Source organism: Aulonocara sp. 'chitande type north' Nkhata Bay, linkage group LG7, assembly GCF_057382095.1.
Source record: "Aulonocara sp. 'chitande type north' Nkhata Bay isolate Kocher_YH1m ecotype deep benthic linkage group LG7, A_spYH_male_GT1.1, whole genome shotgun sequence".
Lineage (NCBI taxonomy): Eukaryota > Metazoa > Chordata > Actinopteri > Cichliformes > Cichlidae > Aulonocara > Aulonocara sp. 'chitande type north' Nkhata Bay.
Window position 1 is genome coordinate 51,649,536 of NC_141350.1, and position 23,204 is coordinate 51,672,739.

General features: G+C 40.8%; 1 protein-coding gene across 1 annotated transcript; it reads right to left on the reverse strand.

Moving 5' to 3' along the window:
- Nucleotides 1-2,310: 2,310 nt before the first annotated feature.
- map1b (microtubule-associated protein 1B) lies at nt 2,311-22,410 on the reverse strand. The gene is made up of 7 exons (XM_086301209.1): nt 22,003-22,410; nt 20,190-20,291; nt 12,271-12,353; nt 11,411-11,551; nt 6,085-11,227; nt 5,679-5,917; nt 2,311-4,628 (listed from the first exon to the last, which is right to left on the reverse strand). Exons 1-7 carry the CDS (start codon nt 22,184-22,186, stop codon nt 4,473-4,475), a joined length of 6,048 nt encoding a protein of 2,015 aa, XP_086157335.1. The 5' UTR covers nt 22,187-22,410; the 3' UTR covers nt 2,311-4,472.
- Between the last annotated feature and the right edge of the window lie 794 nt (nt 22,411-23,204).

The window sequence follows — 23,204 nt, forward strand, 5'->3', positions numbered from 1 at the left end:
GTTTGACAGATTCTCAATAGTTATGCATGAATTGTTTCAACAAAGTGATCGATCAAAAGTAGCTAATGACTTGTATCTTCAAGCCTTTTAGTCATGGCTGTGCTTTGAGCTGAATAATACCAATGCTAATCCACAAATGCTCATTATTTTTATTTGGAACATTAGCATGATAATGTTAACTAAATGGTAACAAACATCTAACAGCTTTGGACAAAAATGACCTAATTTTCATTTTGAATATAATTAAATGTTATGTAGATTAATCTGGTTGTCAAATCAATCAGTAATACAAAAAAAACCATGAAAATATGAATGTAAGTATATAATCTATTGGCAGTATATAAACCAAAGCTTAAAACACATTTACAAGATTATATTAATACCCCTACAGATTGTATTAAAGCACTCTCACTCTTAGCTATTTTAGCCTCATCACATCCCCTTAGACTAACTAAATGAGGCTTCCAGTCCACTCTGTAAATCTCTGTGGGGACATAAATCTCTCCTCAATTCTGACTTTCAGGGACATTTGTTGGCAATGAGGCTAAAAGAAGTAATTTCCACTCGGCCACAATTTCACTTTACAGCCAACAATCCCTGCCACATGACTGAAAATGAACAGATAGTGTAGAGGAGTTTCTATGTAGCCAGTGACAGATTTCTAATGATAGATATAGTACCAACAGATGCAAATACAGGTGCTCTTAGTTTGGGTGGCTAAACCAAGGCATGCTGGGCATTTAATTTAAAATAAATAGAGATCACTGTATAAAGTAGATTATATTAGTATGTAAATTTTGTTCACTTGCAAAAAATGTAAATGTAAAAAAAAAAAAAAAAAATCCTCAATGTACCTACTTTTTCTGAAACTTTTACTTTAGTAACATTATGAGGCTGACTGTAGTTTTTGTTACCGTGGCAGGAATTTTCAGAGGTCCGTGGTCCTCAAGAAATCTTATAATTACCTTGGTGACAAGGTAATTATATGACTTTAAATTGAAACTAGCACTCTATACCCTGTAAAATAGACTCACTGGACACTGTATTAGATACACCTGTTCAGCCGATTGTTAATGCAAATATCTAATACACAATCACATGGCAGCAACTCAGTGCATGAAAATATGTATATGTAGAAAAACAACAGCAAACTAAAAACATAACCGATGCCATGCAGAAGAGCACTGCTGAACACACAGCACCTTGAAACTTCAAGCAGATGAGCTACAGAAGCAGAAGATTGCACCGGTTGCCACTTCTGTTAGCTAAGAACAGGAAACTAAGGCTACAGTTCACATCAGTTCACCAAAAGTGGACAACAGAAGACAAATGGTAAATTCAGAATTTAGCATAAAAAAATAAAAGCATGGATCCATCCTGGCTTAGGCTACTGGTGGTAGGCTGCTCATGGTATAATGGTTTGAGGGATATTTTCTTGGCCTCAGTGCCAGTTGAGTATTGTTTAATTATTTATAACACAATTGCCTACCTGACTATTGTTGCGTACCATGCCCGAACCTTTGTTACGATAATGTGTACCCATCTTCTGATGGCTGCTTCCAGCTCAATAACACACGATAAGAAGATCAGATCATCTGAAACTGTTTGCTGGAACATGACAGTGAAACTTTACTGTACTCAATTTGTCTGTCTGCACAGTCTCCATATCTCAATCCGCTAGTGCACTTTTGGGATGTGTAATTTTTACATCACTTATGTGTAGCCAACAAGTTTGCAGCAGCTATGTGACGCTATCATGACAATATGGACCAAAATCTCAGGAAGAATGTTTCCAGAACCTTGTTGAGTCTATTGAGGAGGATGTCCATTATGGACAACACTCTCATTGCCTGCATGAGACTGTGGAGGACATGAGCAGCTCATTTAGCACATACATACCATAATATACAATATATGTGTGTATATTATCACCCCCACTGCACTTTATGTACATATGAAAAAATCTCTGAGGCTATTTGACTGTATATAGCAGCCATTTCTAAATAGCACAGACCACTCTTGTATAGTTTTTTTTGGTTTTTATATTTGTACACTATTTTTCATATTTATTCATTTTTCTTTTTTTAATACAGCTGTAATTCATCCTGACTCATTCCTGCTGATGTAACAACAGTTTCCCCAGTGTGGGATTAATAAAGTCTGTGTCTCTGTCCAATTATTAAGTAGTAAATGTCTAGTAAGAGCAGACATTACGCCTGGATGACTTCATCTACCTAATGAATTTGTGCAAACATGAGTGGTTGTCAAAGGATCTGAGTTTTTTCTGGTGTAAGAAAGAAAAAAACATACCAAAAGTCTTATTTTTTTCAACAGATTTTATTGTGGTTGTTTTTTTAATGTTTGTTCCTTAGTAGTGGTTCCTCTTACATTAGATTCACCATATGGGTAGAGGAAATATTGCACACAAACATCAGAAAGCACTAAGGAGTATTTTTTACTTGAAACTAAGTCCTATAAGTTACACATGAGTCCGGGGGAAAAGGGCAGAGACGATCGATGCAAAGATCACAAGACACCTATACCACACAGCTGCAGACAAACATTATTAAAGTTCTCCTGGGAGAAAGATCAGGAGACAAGGCAGATAAAGAGACAGAGAGAGAAAAAAGAGAAAGTGCAGAGAAAGAAGAGAGAGAAAAGAGTAGTGTCAGTTCAAAGTTTGCAGGTTGCTGTTTGCTCGACAGTAAGGTTGTAGTGTTAGCTTCAGGTTGACCTGCAGGAAAACTGCATTATTGTGGTATCATGAACACCTGGCATCACTTGACTCATATCTCGTACCGTTTGTGTGTCGAGTGAATAGCCCCAAATATGAAAAGCCTGTTTGAATTGGTAAATGTTTCTCCAGAAGCTGGCCTGTCAAAGTTGATCTGTTGTCTCTGTACTGTTAGTTTGTTATGTGTCGTGTTTGTGTTTAAAGTGTCTAGTCTTGGTTTTACATACTTTCATCTAAAACACACAAGTCACTCACTTTCACCTCTGTGTGCTGCCCCTCCACGAGAGAAAAAAGCTTCTACTAGAGGCTGATTCCCTTCTCATTCGTGACTAATTTTTCAGCCTCCTTATGCTGAACCCTCCACCTAGAAAATCTACAATGTGCTGCATTCAGTATCATGTTTATATCAACACTGTGACACTGGCAATTCCTTGGAGCATAGAATACATGTGTCATGGCAAGATTTGCGAAAACCCTAAAATGCTCCTCAAATGTCTTTATTTAGCCTACGTAGCCCTGTTGGTCTTAAAGCAAATTTGAGCAAAACCCCCAAGAAAAAAAAAAAAAAATATTAATTTATCATAACTCATGCATGTCTTCCAAACACTTCATCTGCCACAAAGCTATTTATAATTATAGTACAATGCTTTAGAAAAACAAGACATTTTAAGGTTTATGAAAATATCCTGCTTCACCAGCTTTCCAGTGGGAAAAGGCTAGCTCCCCCCATTGCGCATTGATTACATACAAAACGTTCATAAGAAACAAGATTGGATATTCTTTTCTAGAAAGAACTTAAAATCTGTAAATAAATCAGCAAGCTGAAATAAAAGGCATTCCTCTTTGTAGATTATGCAGATGTGACAAAGACAGGGGAGAGCGCCATGAAGCAACTTCCTGTTGCACAGTGTAAAAGGCTGCCTGGACGATCAAGCACGTTAACTGAAATTTAAACGTAATAACTTACTTATACACAGACAGCGGCGTAAACCAGACAAAAAAAAGACGCTAAATCAATTAAAATCCAGCCAGCTCAAAAAAAAACAAAACGCAGAGAACATTTTCATAACGGTGGAGCAATCAGATTTGCCCGTTATGAATAAGATAAGTTAGACATCATTAATGTTAATCAGTGTTCAGTGTCCATTCAAGTGGAATCATATTTGCTATCGTTCAACTCTATAACCTTTTAACATCATTCTTAGGATTGACTCCCGGTGCTTAAAGCCACCTGTCTAATCTGCAAGATCTGTGCCACTTCTTATACATTCACTTTGATTCCCTAAGGCAGTAACAGAAAACATGCTATATTTATCCTTTGGTGTGGATAACAGACATTTTCTTTTTCAAGTCGTCGTGTTTGCTGAAAGTGGTTAGGCTGATTGAAAGCTTTCTCACGTATGATGTGGGGATGCAGAGGAAAACTCGATACATCAACAACAACATCATTTTCTTGAACTTCACTAGACTCAGCATAACTGGACAATCATAGCTTGGCTTGCTTATTTGGTTTCTTCTCTCCCCCAGTACTCTACCTGCATGAAACATCACCCTTTGTATGGACTCCTTCAGAGCTGATCTGTGTTACTGTTAGTACATAGGAGGAAAGTTTGGTAATCAGTCCTTGTTGCCGATATTTATTTCATTCTGTGTTTAGGTGTCTGCTTAGGTTTTATGCTACATGAATTGGTTTTCTTACTTAAAATTGGGACCCTTCCTGATCTCTCAAGGAACAGGCCTACATTTCTATCTTACAAGCTGGGAAGGATTCGTCCTGCATGACGACAGTGCTGCTGCTGGCCAGTACCATGACGTTCAACTCCTGTTGCTTGTCATGAGTCTCCTGGTACCACTCTCTCATCACATCAGTGTCATGGGTTGGAATGAGCGTAACCTAACATGGGCGACAAAGAGACTCAACTGAAATGGCATCTTGAATTTGAATAATCATATATAAACATTAACTTTAGTTGAAGCAGAGGTTTGTTTGTTTGTTTTTTTTAATTTTTGCTGTACCTTAAATAGAAAAATGCTGCAAAAGCACACAAAAGACAATGGAAATAGAAAAGAAATGATGCAAAAGCTGAAAACAATTAAAAATCATGATACAGAACAGAAGTGTTGAAGGGGAAACCATATTGTGTGTTGCAACGAGGTGTGTCTGATAGCACTGTGTTGATGTTGGTCCAGGATCTGCACTGCAAATGATGAATCACATTGTTGCAAAGTCATAGCTCTGCAATGTCAGGAAAAAATGCATTTGTTTACACAAAACTCTCTTCTGGAACAAATGGTAAGCATTTTAAGTGTTTTCTTTTTTATTAATTATATTATCAAGTTAAGTTTGCTGTTATCCAAATTTAGGTTACTCATGCTGCTTTGCTAGTGATACTTTTAAAAACATGAACTAATTTCTTGGATAATGCTAACTGAATGCTCAGACATCGTCATTGGTCAGTTACAACATTGCTCCTGGACTAAAATTATTGTGAATTTAGAGAAACAACTGGGATATCAGACAGTGCATGGAACGGCTGTGGAAGTGAAGTGACAAGGTAACAGTAACAGTTTGCTAATAGCAAACAATGTATTAACAGTATTATATGAATCACAGAAAATACATCTGACTTCTGCAACACTGATGAACCCTGTGCTTTTGTTAAGCATGTCTCAGTGCAGTCCTTTGCATGTTTTGGTTTCTGTCACATGTGCTAGTCTGTGACATTAGCGTATCCCCAGACACACCTCTGTTGTGTTTTGTGAGTACTCAACTTCTGCTGTGTTTTTTTTTTTCCATTTCCATTGCATTTTATTCAGCATCTGTTGTGTTCGGTGCACTTTTGCAGCATTTTTCTCTTTCCTGGTGTTTTCTTAAGTTGCAGTCCATTTGACCTCTTGGACCACTGTATTGCATTATTACATTATATTAATACTTGGTACTTACTTGCATATTGTTTCCCCACTGGGCTTTTCCTTCAAGCAAAGCATCAAGGACAGCCCGATTGGGTTCCTGAGCTGCCTGGTCATTGCCACTTACTACATAGTAAGAGGACCGCACACGCTTAAAGAACTCAGCATCCACATTTTTGGCACTGCAGTGATTAGGGATGTAAACCAAATCCATGTACATCGGAGGGCAGTTTGGTAGAGATGTCCCACCTGATACCTTTCCACTTCCTGTACCTGAAAAAAATGTAAATTTGCCTCAGATGACATTTAGAAAATAATAACTAAAAACAAAAGATACTGTGCCGCAAATAGATGTCAAAAACTGATATGTGATACACTATACACACACACACACACACACATATATATATATATATATATATATATATATAAGTACTCACCTGATGTGGTGCTTTTTACCCCTCTGGAGGCAGAGGTATTGGTTGCATTTTTGGCATCTTTCCCTTCTCCTACACCCTTCTTTGGAGAGGCCATCTTTGAGTCCTTCACTTTTGATAGACCAACCTTTCTAGATGGTGATGAAGATTTTTTGGAAAGTTTTTTCTTGTTGGGCTTTTCGCCTCCTTCTGTGTTAGCATTGTGGAGGTTTTCTTCAGCCTTGAGGGCCTCTGGATCGACCATGCAGACGTCATGGTGACCTGAAGATGGAGCAGGGTCCCTGAGTGCAACGGGAGGAGGATCAGCATGCCTGTAGGTGAGGGTTCTGTCAGTAGGCAGAGTCTCAGAGTCATCTTCAGAGTCAATGTTTGCATCTGCTGTAATTGAGGGGCACTCTTCTGTCCCTGGTGGAACATCTGAATCTGTCTGGGAGGGAGCAGATTCACTAATGGATGTTGGTGGTGTCTCCTCACATTGCCTGGTGTAGAGCTTACCTCCTGGTGGTGGAGGTCCTCCTCCTGACTTGGCCAGAGGTTTCTCATCGTCCAAGGCATTCTCTTCATTGATGAAATACTCCAGAGGGTTAGGGTTGATGAAAGATGGGGAGAGTTCTGTTTTGGGGTGACGGTATTCACATGAAGTAACTAGGCAGAGGTCCACATCTGTCTTAGATGGAGCACAGGGGCTCCTCTTAGTGGAGTCTGGGTCTTTGGAGCCACAGGCAGAATTATACTGATCACAAGAGAGTGGCAGATGTGATGGGGAAGGAAGTTTAGGGCTCACAGGGGATTTTTTCTCAAATGTATAATCATCACATTTAAAGGGATTAGTTTCCTTTGCCTGGAAAAGTGTCTCCTCTTTTGAAAGAGTGAAAGAAGAGGATGGGGAAGTAGCTTTTGGGGGTGAGGGTGACCTGTCATATTCTTGGTATGTGTCAGATTTATCAGCTATATCCTCCACAGATGGTGAAATGGGGCTGCTGCTTTCTTTACCTGCTGGACCTCCAAGCACAGGGGATGGCTCACTGGAATGGGGAGAGTGGATTAGTGAGGTTGCTTTGGGGGTGACTGGAGACTTTTCTGTTTGCTCAACCACAGCACGTGTCATCTCTGTCATTTGACATGGGGTTGTTGCAGAGGGAGTAGACTGAGATGCATCTGATGGGGTTGCAGAAGTGGCACAAACTGAATCATTTTCTTCAAAAAGTGATGGATTTTCCACTGCAGAGGTTGGGTCTCCAGATGCTCTTATGTCAGTTGCATCTGAAGGACTGTAGTCAACCTCAGTTGGGCCATTTTCTGTAGCACGTGAGCTGCCCACTGATGGGTGCTCTGGGGACTGCTTGCTGAAGTCCAGGGCTAAGGAATGGTCAGGGGATTCCTGACCAAACTCTATTGACATGGTAGAGTGCTCTGGGGATTTTGTATCCTGCATCTGTGTCCTGCTTTTTGTTTTGGGGGAGATGTCTGGGGAGATTGACATTGGCCTTGGGCTATCATCCTTGGATGGAGATCCCTCTGCCTCATGGAAAGTGGTTGGGGTCTGAACCACAGAGACGGACAAAGAGTCGTCTACTTCAGTTGAGTGAGGAGAGCCCACTTCGGCATGAAGGGAAGGAGAGTCCGTGGTTGGTTCTGGCAAGGAGCTGGTGGCCAAGGAAGCTGTGGATGCTGAAGCTAAATGTGAGAAAGTGTCCTCTGCTACTACTTCCTCCAGAGGAGTTCCAGACTTATCTGATGTAGTGCCCTCTGAAATTGACATTTTACTCTCTTCTTTGAACGCTGTGAAAGGGTTGATGTCTGATTCATGTTTGGTCAGTGGTGCTGAAAAAAAGACGGAATGACTGTTTTCTCCTGTTTTCTTAGGATCTATATCAAAGGGGGACTTTTCCTTCTTTGTTGGAGAATCAGGTTCAGCTGTTGGCGAGCTCTTTGGTGAGGATGCTACCCTCTCTACTGGGGAGGAACTTTCTAGTTCCTGTTCATGAGGCTCTGGGGTAACTCTGTTGGAGGAATCTTCTTTATCACTTGTAACCTCCACAATTACTGGACCCTGTTCTTTTCTTTCTTCTGATGCAGTTGCCAGAGCTCCCGCTTTTTCATCTACGGGTGACTGATAGTAGGGAGTGTGACCAGATGACTGAGGCGAATTAGCACCTTCTAATGTCTTATCATCTGGGCTAATGGAGGAATCTGCTGTTGCTCTGGTGTATCCTGCCAGTGTGGTGGATAATTCTATTGGAGGAGCAAACACTGATGGTGAATCAGAAATATCCTTATTGTCAACTGAGGGAGATCGCACAAAAGGTACTGTTGTGGATACTGAACTGAGTTTAGATGAATCAGCATCATACTGAGCCGTGGCAAAGCATTTAGCTTTTCCTGCAGAGAGAAAATCCTTAGAGAATTTATCTTCTTCTAGAGATGAAGGCGGAGATATTGTAGAAGCAGAATGGTTGTAGTCCTGACCTTCAGTGGCATCACTCTGAGAGCGATTTAAACATGGAATATCCTGAAGTTGAGAGAGCTTCTTTCTGTCACACTCTGATGTGTCAAACCTGCCAACATCCCGTGACGGAGACTCATTCTCGTCATTGGTGGCTTCATCGCTCATAATGTCCCTGGGAGTCATCATCTCATCCATCGGAGTAGGCACACTAGAGATTTCAATGGTGGACTGGGTGTGGCCAGATGTGACAGTGTAATCTTCAGGAGGTTCGTCTCTGTTCTCTTCATCGGAGGCTGTTGAACTCTCAAAGCCAACTGGCACCATTTCATCATGGATAGACGCAGCTGGAGACACTGGTGAGGACACTTTAGGTGAAGCAGATACAAACAGATTTTGATTCTCTGTTTCTTTTTGACTAATGAAATCATTTTCTACGTTGTTGTTTTCAGCACTAACTTGTTTCATTTCAGCATGTTTCTCTTGGTGGTGTTCTTCCACACTGGGAGGAAGATTATTTTTAACCAGTTCTGCTTTCTGTGGTTCATATATTTCTTCAGTCTCTCCTTTCTCTTCATAATCCCCTCCCTCAGATGTCTCCTCCATCACAGTGCCCTCATCATCAAACTTCTCTGATACGCTTCCATTGATTTTTCCCTTGAGTACTTGTTCATCTGGAGTCTCTCCACTTTCTCCTTCCACCTCAGTTGTGGTTATACCTTCATCAACAGACTCTAATGCCTCAGGTGACTCTTTGGTTTGAATCACTTCTTCATGGTGTATCATCACAGTCTCCTTTTCCACATTTTGTTCAACTGTTGCATCGTCCTCCATAAACTCTTCAGCTCTGAGCTCTTCAAAGTCCTTAGTGAGGTCCTCTGGTGAGGACATCAGAGATCTTTCTTCTTCTGGATCCACTGTCACTGGAGCAGCACTAGCTTCCACTTTGGTGGCATCCTCTTTTGTCTCCTTCTTTGCCACCTTTATCTTTCCTTTGTCTTTTAACTTTGATGGACCTCCTGAATCTTTCTTTGAAGCATCATCTTTTTTCAGAGGCTTTGGTTTGAGATTCTTTTCTTCACCTGCAGCAGATGCCTTTTTTATATCTTTTAATGGCCTTTTGGCATCTTTCTTTTGCTCTTTCTTTTCTTCTTTCTTCTCTTTCATAGGTGAGTCTCTTCTGATATCCTTTTTTAGACCTTTCTTTGCATCCTCTTTCTTCATTTTTTCATCTTTTTTGCTTTCTTGTTTAGGGGTTTCATCTTTTTTTGCTACTTCTTTTTTAACCTCCTTTTTCTTTTCCACAGACGCTTTGGCCTCCTTTTTAACAATCTTCTCTTTTTCAGCTTTTGGTTTCTTTTTTTCTGGCGTTTCGTTTTGGGCAGCTTGCTCTGCCTTTGCTTTTGATTCTTTCTCAGGTGCCTTTCCCTTTTTCAGTGGGACTTTTTCTTTTTTCTCCATCTTTTGTGTTTTTTCACGAGCTGATTCTGCATCAGCCTTTGCCTTTTCTGGTGTTTCCTCTGTGGAATCCTTCCTGATGTTTTTGACTGGTGAAGGCTTTGGGGTAGACTTGAGGCTCTCTTTGCTGTCTGTTCGGTGTTTCATCTTGGCTTGCTTCAGTGTCGGTGTTGATGGCATGTTAGCAGACACTGTTTTTTGAATATAAACGGGCTGCTTCAAGAAGTCCAGGTGCTTAAGCTTTTCTAAACCTTCAAAAATATGATGCTGGGTGGCATTTCCGGGAAAGAGAACACGAACAACCTTATCTGAGGGATTTGCAGGGTGCCACACAATGAGTGAAGCAATGGAAATCATGTGAGAGAGAGGGAACTCTGATTCTTTTCCATTCGGGAGCAGGATGGAAGTGGTGTCCTTTTCACTTCCTGTCCACTGTTTTATGAAGTGCTGCATGTCCTTGCTGTTCTTTGATGGATTAAGCACATACATCTCAAGCTTGCCCACGCCCATTTTCTGAAAAAGTATGATCGGTTCTATAGTGTTTCCTACAGGTCTTTGCAAAGGCTCAGTCCGTAAATTTAGTTTGTTAAGAAACTGCTGAGTGAAAGCTGCCTCCTCAACATTTCTGCGCACTCTGTAATTGGGTTCAGGATTGTCCAGGTTTTCGGGAAGATTCACAAACACAATTCCAATGTCTGGAGAAATCATGTTCTTCACCCAGTCGCTGTTTGCTGTTGAACCCTGCGACTGTTCCTCCTCGAGCTCTGCAATCTTCCTCAGCAGCATGCTATTGATGCCCGGAAGATTGTCGTCACCGATGTGGGTCAGGAGAATGGAGTCCACCCGGTCTAGATGTCTCACCAGCTTCCAAAAACACGACTTTCTGTCTGAACCTCCATTGATTAGCATGTTGAAGCCGTTGACAGCAAAGAGAGCGGAGTCACCGCGACCTCCGGGGAAAATGTAGCAGCATGGTTTGGAGAGCTTGAGGAATCCACCTGAGGTTGGTGGTTCTAACATGTCAAAAGGAGTTGGGATCTCTACAGATTCAGATAAGTACTCTGTGAACTCTGAGAGGCCCTCCATTTCAGGAAGGATGAGAGTGGAGTTTAGTTTAATGTTAATGAAGTCCTGCAGATTGTGTTTGTCCAAGTTGGAATTTTTCCATTCGCCTTGTTCGGGGCAGGAGAGAGTGAGGTTGGCTTTGTTTGCTGGGTGAATGGTGCTGAGCAATTCACCAATCTGGCCATGAGAAAAAAATGATTAATGGAATCAGTAATGCACTTACAATGATTTCAGGTTCAGTATGTGTCTGTAAGTATATGGGTGTGGGACCACCACACATTTTTTCTCATTCTTTTTTTTACTTTTCAATAACCATTATGTAAATGTGTCATAAGAAGAACCCTCCCCATGTTTGCTCACCTCTTGGTCAGTGAATATGTCTATGAAACTGAAAAATGAGAACAATCCAGACTGAAGGATCAGCTCCCCGGTGTTTTCAGAGCATTGTCCTGACAAGACCAAAAGTTTGTGTCTGGCAGTGTCAGAGATCATCAAACGCACCTAGAAAGGACAAAAAAATATACGTTGTCTGTGCACTGATTTGTTCAACAGTAGATAATAATTTATATAAACTTGGAGAAAAGTACTTATGTGGTGACTATTTACTGCAGCTGCAGTCCTTCTCCTCAAAATAATTATATTAAAAAGGAAATAAAGAAGCTCAATACTTACGCATTTAGCTTAATGATAAATGTACTAGAAATACCACCTGCTTCAAGTCACTTATTTCCATTAGCTAATAAGCTTAATTGTTCTCTGACTGTCTATTGTACTGTCATCACTCTATCTCGCTGTCCTTCACTATTTCTGATGTTCTTTTTTTCTACTTCAGCACCATCAGTTTCTCTGGGCGGCTGGCCAAATCACTCCTGCTGTGCTCTGTGATATTATAAGTGCAGAGTGTGACTGCAAACAGGGAGGGAGTGAAGGAAACAACGAGAAGGCGCAATTCCTGATCCTCTCATATTTTTATTCTCCTTGAAGTTAAGCGAAATCCAAAATCTGTGCTTGCTATCCCTGCAATAAAGAACACATCAGTCCAGGTTCTTAGATTTCTTATTACACCCCCCCCCCCCCCTTTTTTTTTTTTTGGTTCTTAGTCAACATCAGCAAACACACCGGGCTGTATAATTACCTGTTTTAAGATTTAAATGTTTTGTAAATGCTGATGGGAGAATAATGGGAAGAAGCTATAATTTCTAGTAGGAAAAATGTTTTACCTCGGTACTGACGGCTTCATCTGAAGGGTTGATGAGCACAACGGTCTCCAGAATATTGCTTTTGTGGTGAAGAATTCTCTGGCCTGAAAAGAAAACAGAAAATAGATATAGTAAAATAAATGTCATGCTAAATGTCTCATGCTATGAGTTATATAGTAACCCTGCTGTGAATATAATTAGATAGAACCAAGAGGCATAATCAATCTACAGAGTAGCTGACCAACAGAAAACTGTGTATCAGATACAGCCTCTCAGTAATGATGATATCCTACTTTATTGTATAAAAGACAGGAAAAGAAGGAAAGTATTTACTAATTTGCCAACCAAACCAATTGGCTGATTATTCAAGGAAATAATTGGATTTATCATTTAATAATTGTAAAAATTATTATTATTATTGTATGATCTGCTGTACAATATAAAGCGCCAATAAAATAAAATTTAATTGAATTAAAAATCAAGTATTTTTTTTTGCCCCTGTGCTTATTAATTTATAGCAAATTATATTATATATATTATATATATTATATTATAGCAATCTTATGTAAGTGACACAAGAATAATTTCTCTTTGATCTTTTTGAATTCATCATTATAAAACTCTCCTAATAATATTCATATATTAACAGCAATGACTGATTTTTCATGAAATATACATATTTCTGTTACACATGTTCTATTGCCTTGTTCTTCACTGTTCATGCAGGAAATTTAAGTGGCCAGACATTTACATAAATTTGTTGTTTGTTTTAATCACATGATTCTTTTAACACATGTACATACACGTTTGCTGTTTACTTTTAGCTTGTCAGTTCTGCAGCTGTTCCGTCACATTTTTTTGTCTCCCCACAAATACTTACATTGTGTTTTATTATTTTATTTATCTATTTATTTATGTTTTGCAAGCTCTTGTAGCTTTTTTTTAAATTTACGTTGTGCTTTATTCGACTTGCAGTGCGTTTGAACTCCCAGTTCCTATAATAACCCTGAGTTCTTTGTAACAGTTATACACTAAAGACACAAAATAAAAATTATTATTAACATTACTGATTATTCTGCCAATTAGTTTCTGCCTGTAATAACTGACCAAATATCTATTTAAAAAATGTCTATCAAATTTTCCCAAATATAAAGATGATGCTTTAAACTGGCTACTTTATTCAACAAACAAATATTTACATACTGCAAGGTTAAAGGACATGTTATCATGTTATTATTATTCCCAATTATTTGACAATTACTGACTAGCCACTTCTTTTACAGTGCTACACAACTCCAGTCAGACTCGGCCTCTGTGAGAGGACAGACAGCACCGACATGGCTGGGTTATTATCTGCCTCACTCTAACACCCAGTAACGATTTGAACTCTGACAATGGCCACTAAAAATAGATGAATCTGCAGCAATTTGAGAAAGGTAATATTTCCTCTCTCATGAGACGGAGTGATTAGACAGAACACGAACAGTGTTGTGGGGTTAGGCCCGTGATCAATCTTCTAGGTTTTGGTTGATTGATTATGACTGTGACCCCACTGTGTGTGTGTGAGGGGGGTTTGGCTGTCCTCTGGCCCAGCGGATGAGACATGAACATGGTATCTTTAGCTTCATTATCCATCCCTACATGTCAGGCTTCACTCAGTCAACCCCACAGACCCTTTGTTTCTCCTCACTGTCACCAACATCAAGCATCAACTGATACCAAACTACAAGACACAGATCTTATTTTTATTCATTTATTTCAGTCAAAACAAACAAACAAAAAAATGTTGCTGCTATAATGGAAAGACAAAGGATGAGAATCTGCTTTGTGTGAAGTGCTTGGACCCAGACTGTAAATTCAGAAGCACCGTGTTGAAGACTGAGTGTGGCTTGTCCCTGGAGACGCAATACTCCAGCAGCTATCTGCCTGCTCGGCTGATTCCTCCATACATATTTCATATAGCAGCAGATTCTCATGAAGGAATGCACAACCATTAACTCTACTGCTTCACCCCAGAGAGTTATCATGCCTTACAGAAAACACTCTCATTCACTGCTGTGTTTCCTACACAGTAAATGACTGCTGGGGTCTAATAATCTCGGGGGTTCAGTAAAAACTGAAATAATGGTTCGAGGTTTTGTTCCCTCCCAGGCATTTGTCAGTTCTGTTTTTGGGGGTGTGGATGGAAAAAAATAATAATAATGAATTCTTCTAGAATGATTGTAATCTAGAGATTTTGTGTAAATTCAACATCATGACAGAACCTTAAACGACAAAAGGGTCATTGCTTTCATTTTTTTGAGTGCATAGTGGATATTTTCCAGCAGAATCTATTGAAGACCTTAAATGTGTGTCATTTTTTTCCAGTGAGCAGGCAATGAATGCATCAGCTTTATTTGTTTCTTTTATTTCTAGTGTTGGTACATTCACCTTCGAGATGCGAACAAGCTGTTGGTGATTTCTGTCAAACCGATTGGCCTCGTGCACCTGCACCTGCATTTTACCGGCATGTTGAAGATTTGTGTCTGTCTACTACAACCATCATAAAACCCCTGCTACTCAGGGGGTGGAAAAACCTTCACCAAAACCCATTCTGAGGAGGGAGTGGTCTGACCGGTGCTCCTCTAAGAAACAAAGCCATATCTGTAACCGCTAATGCAAAAGAGACGCATCTCTTTTGTCCTTGTCCCTCTTCGTGGGTTACGCCCTGCTTACTGGCCTTTTATGTGATGAAATAGAAAGTATAGCACAGCACTCCTCACAGGAAAAAAAACAAACTATCCATCACCACCGCCATGTGTCTGATTTAACTCATCAAAAAGTGACAGATTGCACACAGGAGCTTGTTTGACCCTGACAATTACTTTGATCGATATGAAAATCCTTAAAACCCAGTGCGTCTCTGTCTCAGCGGGAGGTAAGGTAATGTGACATGCATCGCTAAACATTCTCCTTCTGGCTGAATAGGAAGAGGACGACCGGTTGGTTTTTCCCTCTCTGCAACTGACCGAGCCAGATGGGAACATCAATGAGGATGGCACCCCACCAAAAATAGATCAGTGGAACAACTAAATTCAGCACTTGCTTTAAAGCAAAAGGAAGGACTGGATCTGCTCCTCTAGATCCCCAGTATTGTGTGTGTCAGCAAGTGTATTTCATACCAAAACAGTGACGTCCAGCAGAGACACTGGCAAAATTTTTACTGTGACTTTTGGATTTGTCTCCAACCAAGCATATATAACATGTCTGGTAATGGAGCTAATGGCAATGATCCAGCTATTAACTTGAAAAGCAGTCGATCACCTGTGGCACCATATTGATTCTCACTGCCAGCATTCAGCTTTTAACATCTTCATAGTCATTACTGTAGGAATTAGCCCATGCAATTGAATGACAAGCTGACAGATGAAAGGCAGTTATTATTACAATTTTTTTCTATTGCAGTGCTTATAATATCAGGGGATGTGGGACTTTTTATGATGCAGGTGAATAAAACTGCTGATCTGCAGTTGGAGTCAGGAATGAAGAGAAAACAGACCATTAGGAATATTTTCTTCGCTGACAAATGAATAAAAGTCAACACAGTTTTTAAATATCATCGATCATAAATTGCAGTCTTGTCTTCAAGAATCTCATTAGCAAGGCTTCTTCATGGATTTGTGGTTTAGACATGTCTTTTGAGGCTTCACTGCTGTCTGCACTGATGGCAGAGTGATGGGAAATCTATAAGTAAACAGAAGTGTCATATGTCTATAAAGGAAAGGCAGGTGGTCTCCCATCTAGCCTGCTCTTCTTCCTCTCTTTTCCTTGTTACTGTGAGGGCCAGGCATCCTGTGCGCCACGTGATTGACGGTTCGTCGTTCATCAAGCAGACAGGTAATTGCATTTGCCCTCCTGAGCCGGATTTCACCCGCTGGTTTTCCTCTAAAGAATAATCTCTAAGCAATGAATGAAACCACCCTACCAGCTAAAGAGAAAACTCAAGAATGCAGCATTTAAAGATGTTTCATTGATTTTTCTTTATTACAGCTAAGGGTAAGTCCCACTGAAAATCAACTCATAAGCTCAACTCACTACACAGCCCTCCGAGAACCAATGCTGATTCATTTCTGACAAGATGCTTGATACAACTTCTGTTAGCAAGGATTAACTTTTTTTTTTTTAACCTTTTATGTTTCACTCAGCTTCGATGTTCTTTCCTGTTAAATCCTAATTTATAATTAATAAAGTCATATCAAGCATAGTTTTAATTCAGGCACAGGGGTGCCTGAAGGTCACGGTCATGGCTGCAATTGGAGCAGATCAATTCATCTCAGTGCCAGCCCACCTCTACTGATGGCTCAACTTCTATGGGTCCAAAGGACAAATCTCATGTAAGAAGTGGATTTAAGCTGCCATAGCATGCCCATAGTGTGCAAGTGCAAGCTGCTTTGCAGCCCATTGCCAATTCAGCTTCTAGCTGCTGCTCCTGATAATATACACCTTTCTGTGAAAAAGTATGGGGAGGTACCGCATCCATCCAATTCAATTCAGTTTAATTTATATAGCAACAAATCACAACAACAGTTGCCTCAAGGCCATACAAAGCACTACAATTATTTTAGAGAAAACCCCACCAGTCAGATGAGCCCCTATGAGCAAGCACTTGGTGACAATACAACAGGAAGAAAACCAGGGGGTTTTCTTCCTGTTGGGGGTGAGGGGAGAAAGGTAGGACAAAATCCATCCAACCTCCATTCTCTTAAGAGGTTTTCCCATTTGGGGTGTGGTGGGACTGGAGCCTATAGAAGAGTTTGCTGGTAACACCCTCCAGAGACCACTAGTCTTAGATCACTTAGCATGGGCTAACACAGAGACAGACACCTATGGACAATTTAGAATCACCGATTAACCTAGCATGCACGTCTTTGGACTCTGAGAGGAAGCCAGAGTACCTGGAGTGAACTCACGCAGGCTCCAGGAGAACACACAAACCTCACAGACAGTAGAAGGAACCCAATCAGCCAGCGGGTTCGAACCAGGAACCCTCTTGCTCTTGAAGGACCAGTACTAAGCACAGTGCACCAGGTGACAGAAGTGATGTTATTATTATTTTTAAATCTTTTTTTTTAAATTAACAATATTATGATTCAAAAGTTTAAAATATATATCTGTGAATTAAAAAGAATCATGACATTTTACATAAAACCCTACAAACCCGTCAAATTGTACAGTTCACATCAAGCTGAAATCAAAAATTTAAAAAGGTAAAAAAAAAGAGTTGCCAAAAGGAAAGAAATACAATATGAGAAAATAACATTATTGATTTTTTGCCTGCCAAGACATTGACTCTCAAAGTGTTCTCTTCATTCTGCTGCGTGTCTCTCTGTGTGACCTTGCTTATTTATCACCCCAATCTCTCTTCAGCCTGTTCTTACTCCATTATTTCCTCTTCTCTCACCACCCCACCCGCCTGTGTCATTGTCTTATTTTAAAAGCCCTTCCCCTCACCCTCTTGCTCCCTGAGTCCTCCCCGTTCCCCTCCCTTCTTTATTTTCATGGACAGACACCGCCACTAGGGATTCGACATTGCTAATTACTCCCAAATCAACTGTGCATCTAGTTGCAAGGCAACAGTACACTGGAGGAAAGGGCAAGAGTGGAGGATGGGAAGACGGGATAAAAGGGAGTGTGAAGCTGGAGTGCTGTTAAATGTCATTCTGGATGAATCCTGCCTCTCAGATGACTGTATTTCATTTCTGAGATTTGATACAGGGATATTAATGCATTAGAATCGACCTACTGATTTAGTTTGCAGCCACATTTATCGGCTCGATCAATCTATTAAACATCTAACCACATACGAAGCTGGTCGTTCTCAATGTGGAGCAGAAGCTTTAACTGCTGGGGACTGTCAAGGCCATGTTGCCTACTGATACACCACATGTCCTGCAACACTGAATGTGTTTCATCTTCATACAGACTCCTTCACTTTGCAAATGACACAAAGGTAAAAGTGCCTTGCAAGAAAATGCTGACAGGGTGTATCCTGTGGTAGGCAATAAAGCCTACGTGTTTAGGATTCCACAAGGAAGCTATTCAGAGAGTGCAGAATTATTAGGCAAATGAGTATTTTGTCCACATCATCCTCTTCATGCATGTTGTCTTACTCCAAGCTGTATAGGCTCGAAAGCCTACTACCAATTAAGCATATTAGGTGATGTGCATCTCTGTAATGAGAAGGGGTGTGGTCTAATGACATCAACACCCTATATCAGGTGTGCATAATTATTAGGCAACGTCCTTTCCTTTGGCAAAATGGGTCAAAAGAAGGACTTGACAGGCTCAGAAAAGTCAAAAATAGTGAAATATCTTGCAGAGGGATGCAGCAGTCTCAAAATTGCAAAGCTTCTGAAATGTGATCATCGAACAATCAAGCGTTTCATTCAAAATAGTCAACAGGGTCACAAGAAGCGTGTGGAAAAACCAAGGCGCAAAATAACTGCCCATGAACTGAGAAAAGTCAAGCGTGCAGCTGCCAAGATGCCACTTGCCACCAGTTTGGCCATATTTCAGAGCTGCAACATTACTGGAGTGCCCAAAAGCACAAGGTGTGCAATACTCAGAGACATGGCCAACGTAAGAAAGGCTGAAAGACAACCACCACTGAACAAGACACACAAGCTGAAATGTCAAGACTGGGCCAAGAAATATCTCAAGACTGGTTTTTCTAAGGTTTTATGGACTGATGAAATGAGAGTGAGTCTTGATGGGCCAGATGGATGGGCCCGTGGCTGGATTGGTAAAGGGCAGAGAGCTCCAGTCCGACTCAGCAAGGTGGAGGTGGAGTACTGGTTTGGGCTGGTATCATCAAAGATGAGCTTGTGGGGCCTTTTCGGGTTGAGGATGGAGTCAAGCTCAACTCCCAGTCCTACTGCCAGTTTCTGGAAGACACCTTCTTCAAGCAGTGATACAGGAAGAAGTCTGCATCCTTCAAGAAAAACATGATTTTCATGCAGGACAGTGCTCCATCACACGCGCCCAAGTACTCCACAGCGTGGCTGGCAAGAAAGGGTATAAAAGAAGAAAAACTAATGACATGGCCACCTTGTTCACCTGATCTGAACCCCATTGAGAACCTGTGGTCCATCATCAAATGTGAGATTTACAAGGAGGGAAAACAGTACACCTCTCTGAACAGTGTCTGGGAGGCTGTGGTTGCTGCTGCACGCAATGTTGATGGTGAACAGATCAAAACACTGACAGAATCCATGGGTGGCAGGCTTTTGAGTGTCCTTGCAAAGACAGGTAGCTATATTGGTCGCTGATTTGTTTTTGTTTTGTTTTTGAATGTCAGAAATGTATATTTGTGAATGTGGAGATGTTATATTGGTTTCACTGGTAAAAATAAATAATTGAAATGGGTATATATTTGTTTTTTGTTAAGTTGCCTAATAATTATGCACAGTAATAGTCACCTGCACACACAGATATCCCCCTAAAATAGCTAAAACTAAAAACAAACTAAAAACTACTTCCAAAAACATTCAGCTTTGATATTAATGAGTTTTTTGGGTTCATTGAGAACATGGTTGTTGTTCAATAATAAAATTATTCCTCAAAAATACAACTTGCTTAATAATTCTGCACTCCCTGTAGCTGACTTAGATGTAATGGTGGACACTGCTGAGAAACGCAGCTATGAAACTGTAAATACTCAAGTACTGTGCTTCACAACATATTTTATGACAGGGGTAGATCGTGATTGAAATAAATTAAAATAAAAAAGGGGGTCTTTTATATAGTGATTGTTTTTACTTTTAATACATTAAGCGTATTATTTCTCACATGACTGCAAAAGTGTATGTCTTTGGTTTCTGTTTACGACACAATGGAAGCTGTTTGAAAAATCTCAAGACATTAATCGGTGTGAAACGTTGTGGCATAAATTTCCAGTTTACCTCTGACATCTGCAGAGAAACGAGCCGAGTGTCTGGACACAAAAAGCTTGAGTTCCTGGTCCAGGTTGCAGTCAATTAAGTTGGCGTCCCACGAGCGGATCCCTACAAAACAAGCACACAAGCACAAACAAAACTGTGAAAAGTCACCTTCCCTCGTGAATTATCTTCCTAAAATTTACAGGAAAATCTTGGCACGAGCAAGGATTGACTTTTAATTTGGCAAGAGGAATGAAATCTATAATAGGAAATATCTATATCCCTATTTCTGTTTGGCCACGGTGCCAGAAGCAGGGACGACCTCTGTTGTGCTGACTCATTGCAGTGTCATCCTCTCTATAATTTTGCAAAGCCAAGGCCTAATGAAGGCTTCCGAGAAGTTATTTGATAGCAGCAGTGAATCAGTGTTACTCTGAGGTGAACAGCAGACGATGGGCTGAAAACACTTATTTTAGCAACAGGGCCTAAACCTTAAAAAAATAAATGACAGCATAAGTTAAAAATCGAAACACCATTAAATAAGATAATTTTTATTTTAAAGACAGCATGAAGGGGACCCAAGGTCAAGTGTAAATTTGACAATACACAGAGAGAGAGAAAGAGAGAGAGAGAGAGAGAGAGAGAGAGAGAGAGAGAGAGAGAGAGAGAGAGAGAGAGAGAGAAAGAAATGACTGTGGCCCCAACAGGTTCATCTCCAAAGTAACCTCTTATTTTTTTTAATTAAAGAAAAATTATTTATTCATTTTTTGTTTGGTACATCTGTATACATCATCAGCAGATTTAACCTTTAACAAAGAGCCACACCTACTCTGTGCTTTTACTCTGATAGTGCCTGGAAAATCTAGAAGTGTGCAGGGTAAAGATAATATGAACCCATCTTAGTTTTACGCCCATGCAGATACTGCGCCATTGCCCCCCCTACAAACAGTGCACTATGGCCAGTGAGGCAGGCCTCTACAGCAGCTGTAGCCTTTCTAAAAAACGCCCCGCTTCACTTTGAAGATGGGTCCTCCTGGCTTTCCGTAGGGACCGCAGTGCGGACCGAGCCACGCCCACAAGCCGGTGTGTGGGATGAGAGAGAAAGCTGGATGCAGGAGGGTAGTGATGGAGAAATATTCCCACGGGGATGAAGGGGGAATTCGTTGATTGTAATTCAAGGGCGCGTACTGTAGCAGTCTCGAAACGCAAACTGTCAACTCCACGACACAAACCGAGAGAAAACTCTCGTTTCCTCCTTCAGGCCGTGAACTGTGACACAAAAGCAAGGTGCTGCGAGAGACCCTCAGAAACCCGATTCGCTTCACTGCACTGACGCACAATCCGAATTGGATGCTGAATCATTGCTCGTCAGCTTCATAACAGCACCAGGCCCACGTGTGTTGTGGCTGGCAACAACTGAACCCACTGATATTATGTGATAGAAAAAAAATGATACAGAACTGCCCCTGTTGGTGGGTAAAATACCCGAGGGCGAAGATGTAGTGATTATTTTCCTCTAGCTCACAGTGATGTTACTGGGAGGGGCTGACAGATAGCACCACCGCAGTCTACTTCAAACAGCTGCCCAACAAATAACACTCAGACTGTGTTCATTACTCGTTGACACGCGTAATTCCTCACCACCGTTCACAAAGCAAAGCGCTGCAAATAACTACAGCTCCAAAAAAGAAAAAAAAAGAAAAGAATAAAACCCCCGCACAGATTATGTGACTTTATGCTGCCAAACTTCCAGTCTATCCGTCTCTGTTCCAGCTGTTTTGAACACGTCAAGAGGAGCTCTCTGGCCTACACCCCCTTTCACAAAGCCCCATCTTACCTTTCTCTATGTCCGCAATGGCACACTTCAGATGCTCCTCCGTTACGATCTCTCCGATAACAACCAGCAGGTAGAATTTGCTGTCATTAAAGTGCTGCGAGGGGCTCGAGGATGTCAGCGACGCCCCGGTGTTGCTTTGGCCGCCTAAAGTCTCCATGTCTGCAGATTCAACCAGGGTTGCCATCCTCTCCTGCTGTCTATCTTCTCTTTTTTACGCCCCCGCTCTCTCGCTGTCTCTCGTTTGCGGATCCCAGCCTCCCTTTATTCGCTGCAGAGCTTTGGAGTGGTCTCCAGACATGCAAGTGCAGCCTTGATAGGAGTGGCCCTTGCTTTTTATACCAGCAGACACAGTGTCACATTCGGTAACCGGGGAGAGACGAGGGCGCCGGAGCTTTTTTTCCGCATACTCACTCCACAGCTGATGTCATCCGCAACGAATCAAACGCATCCGGAAGTCACTGAGATTTTATGCTTTTCATTGTTTTCATCGGTGCTGGACTCCTCACTACTTGTTACTCATATTAAAAAAAATACTTAGAGCACTGATGTTTCACCCCTCTGGGTTCAGTTTCTGATGTTGGGTTGTAGTAAACGAGTTGTACTTCTGTTAGCGCAGTGAAAATCTTTATAGACCTTTCTGACGTGCTTTTTGAGATTCCGTTTTTAAACAGACTTTTTATTTACTTTAAACCGAGATTTCATCTTTTTAGTCATTTAATTGTTTTTATTTTTTTATTTTTTTTTACATGCAAAAACTATAATATTCAAAGACAATGAATGCAAATTGCAAGGACCGTACTCAAAGATCAGGGCAGAAAACCCCTGAGAGATTGACTGAAGCCATGGTAGCTATCCATCCATCCATCCATGCATTTTGATAACCACTTATTCACTTTATGATTGCTGGGGGGACTGTCACTGGGTGAGAGGTGTAGTACACACCAACAGGTCACCAGTCTGTTGCAGGGCTAAGTATTATATGTCCAGACACATCAAATCACTTCAAACCAAAAAAGTGTTTGGCTTCTAATCCTACAAATATCCTTTATGCATCTGTTCGCGGTCCCTCTTTGATCTCCCATAGAGTCTACTAAAAAGTTTCAAGGGAGTCACTCGAGGAAAATTCTTTGATTCTTGGAATCTTAGATCTCACAAAACACAAGTCTTCATGTGAAAGCAGTATCAGATATTAGGGTGGGTTA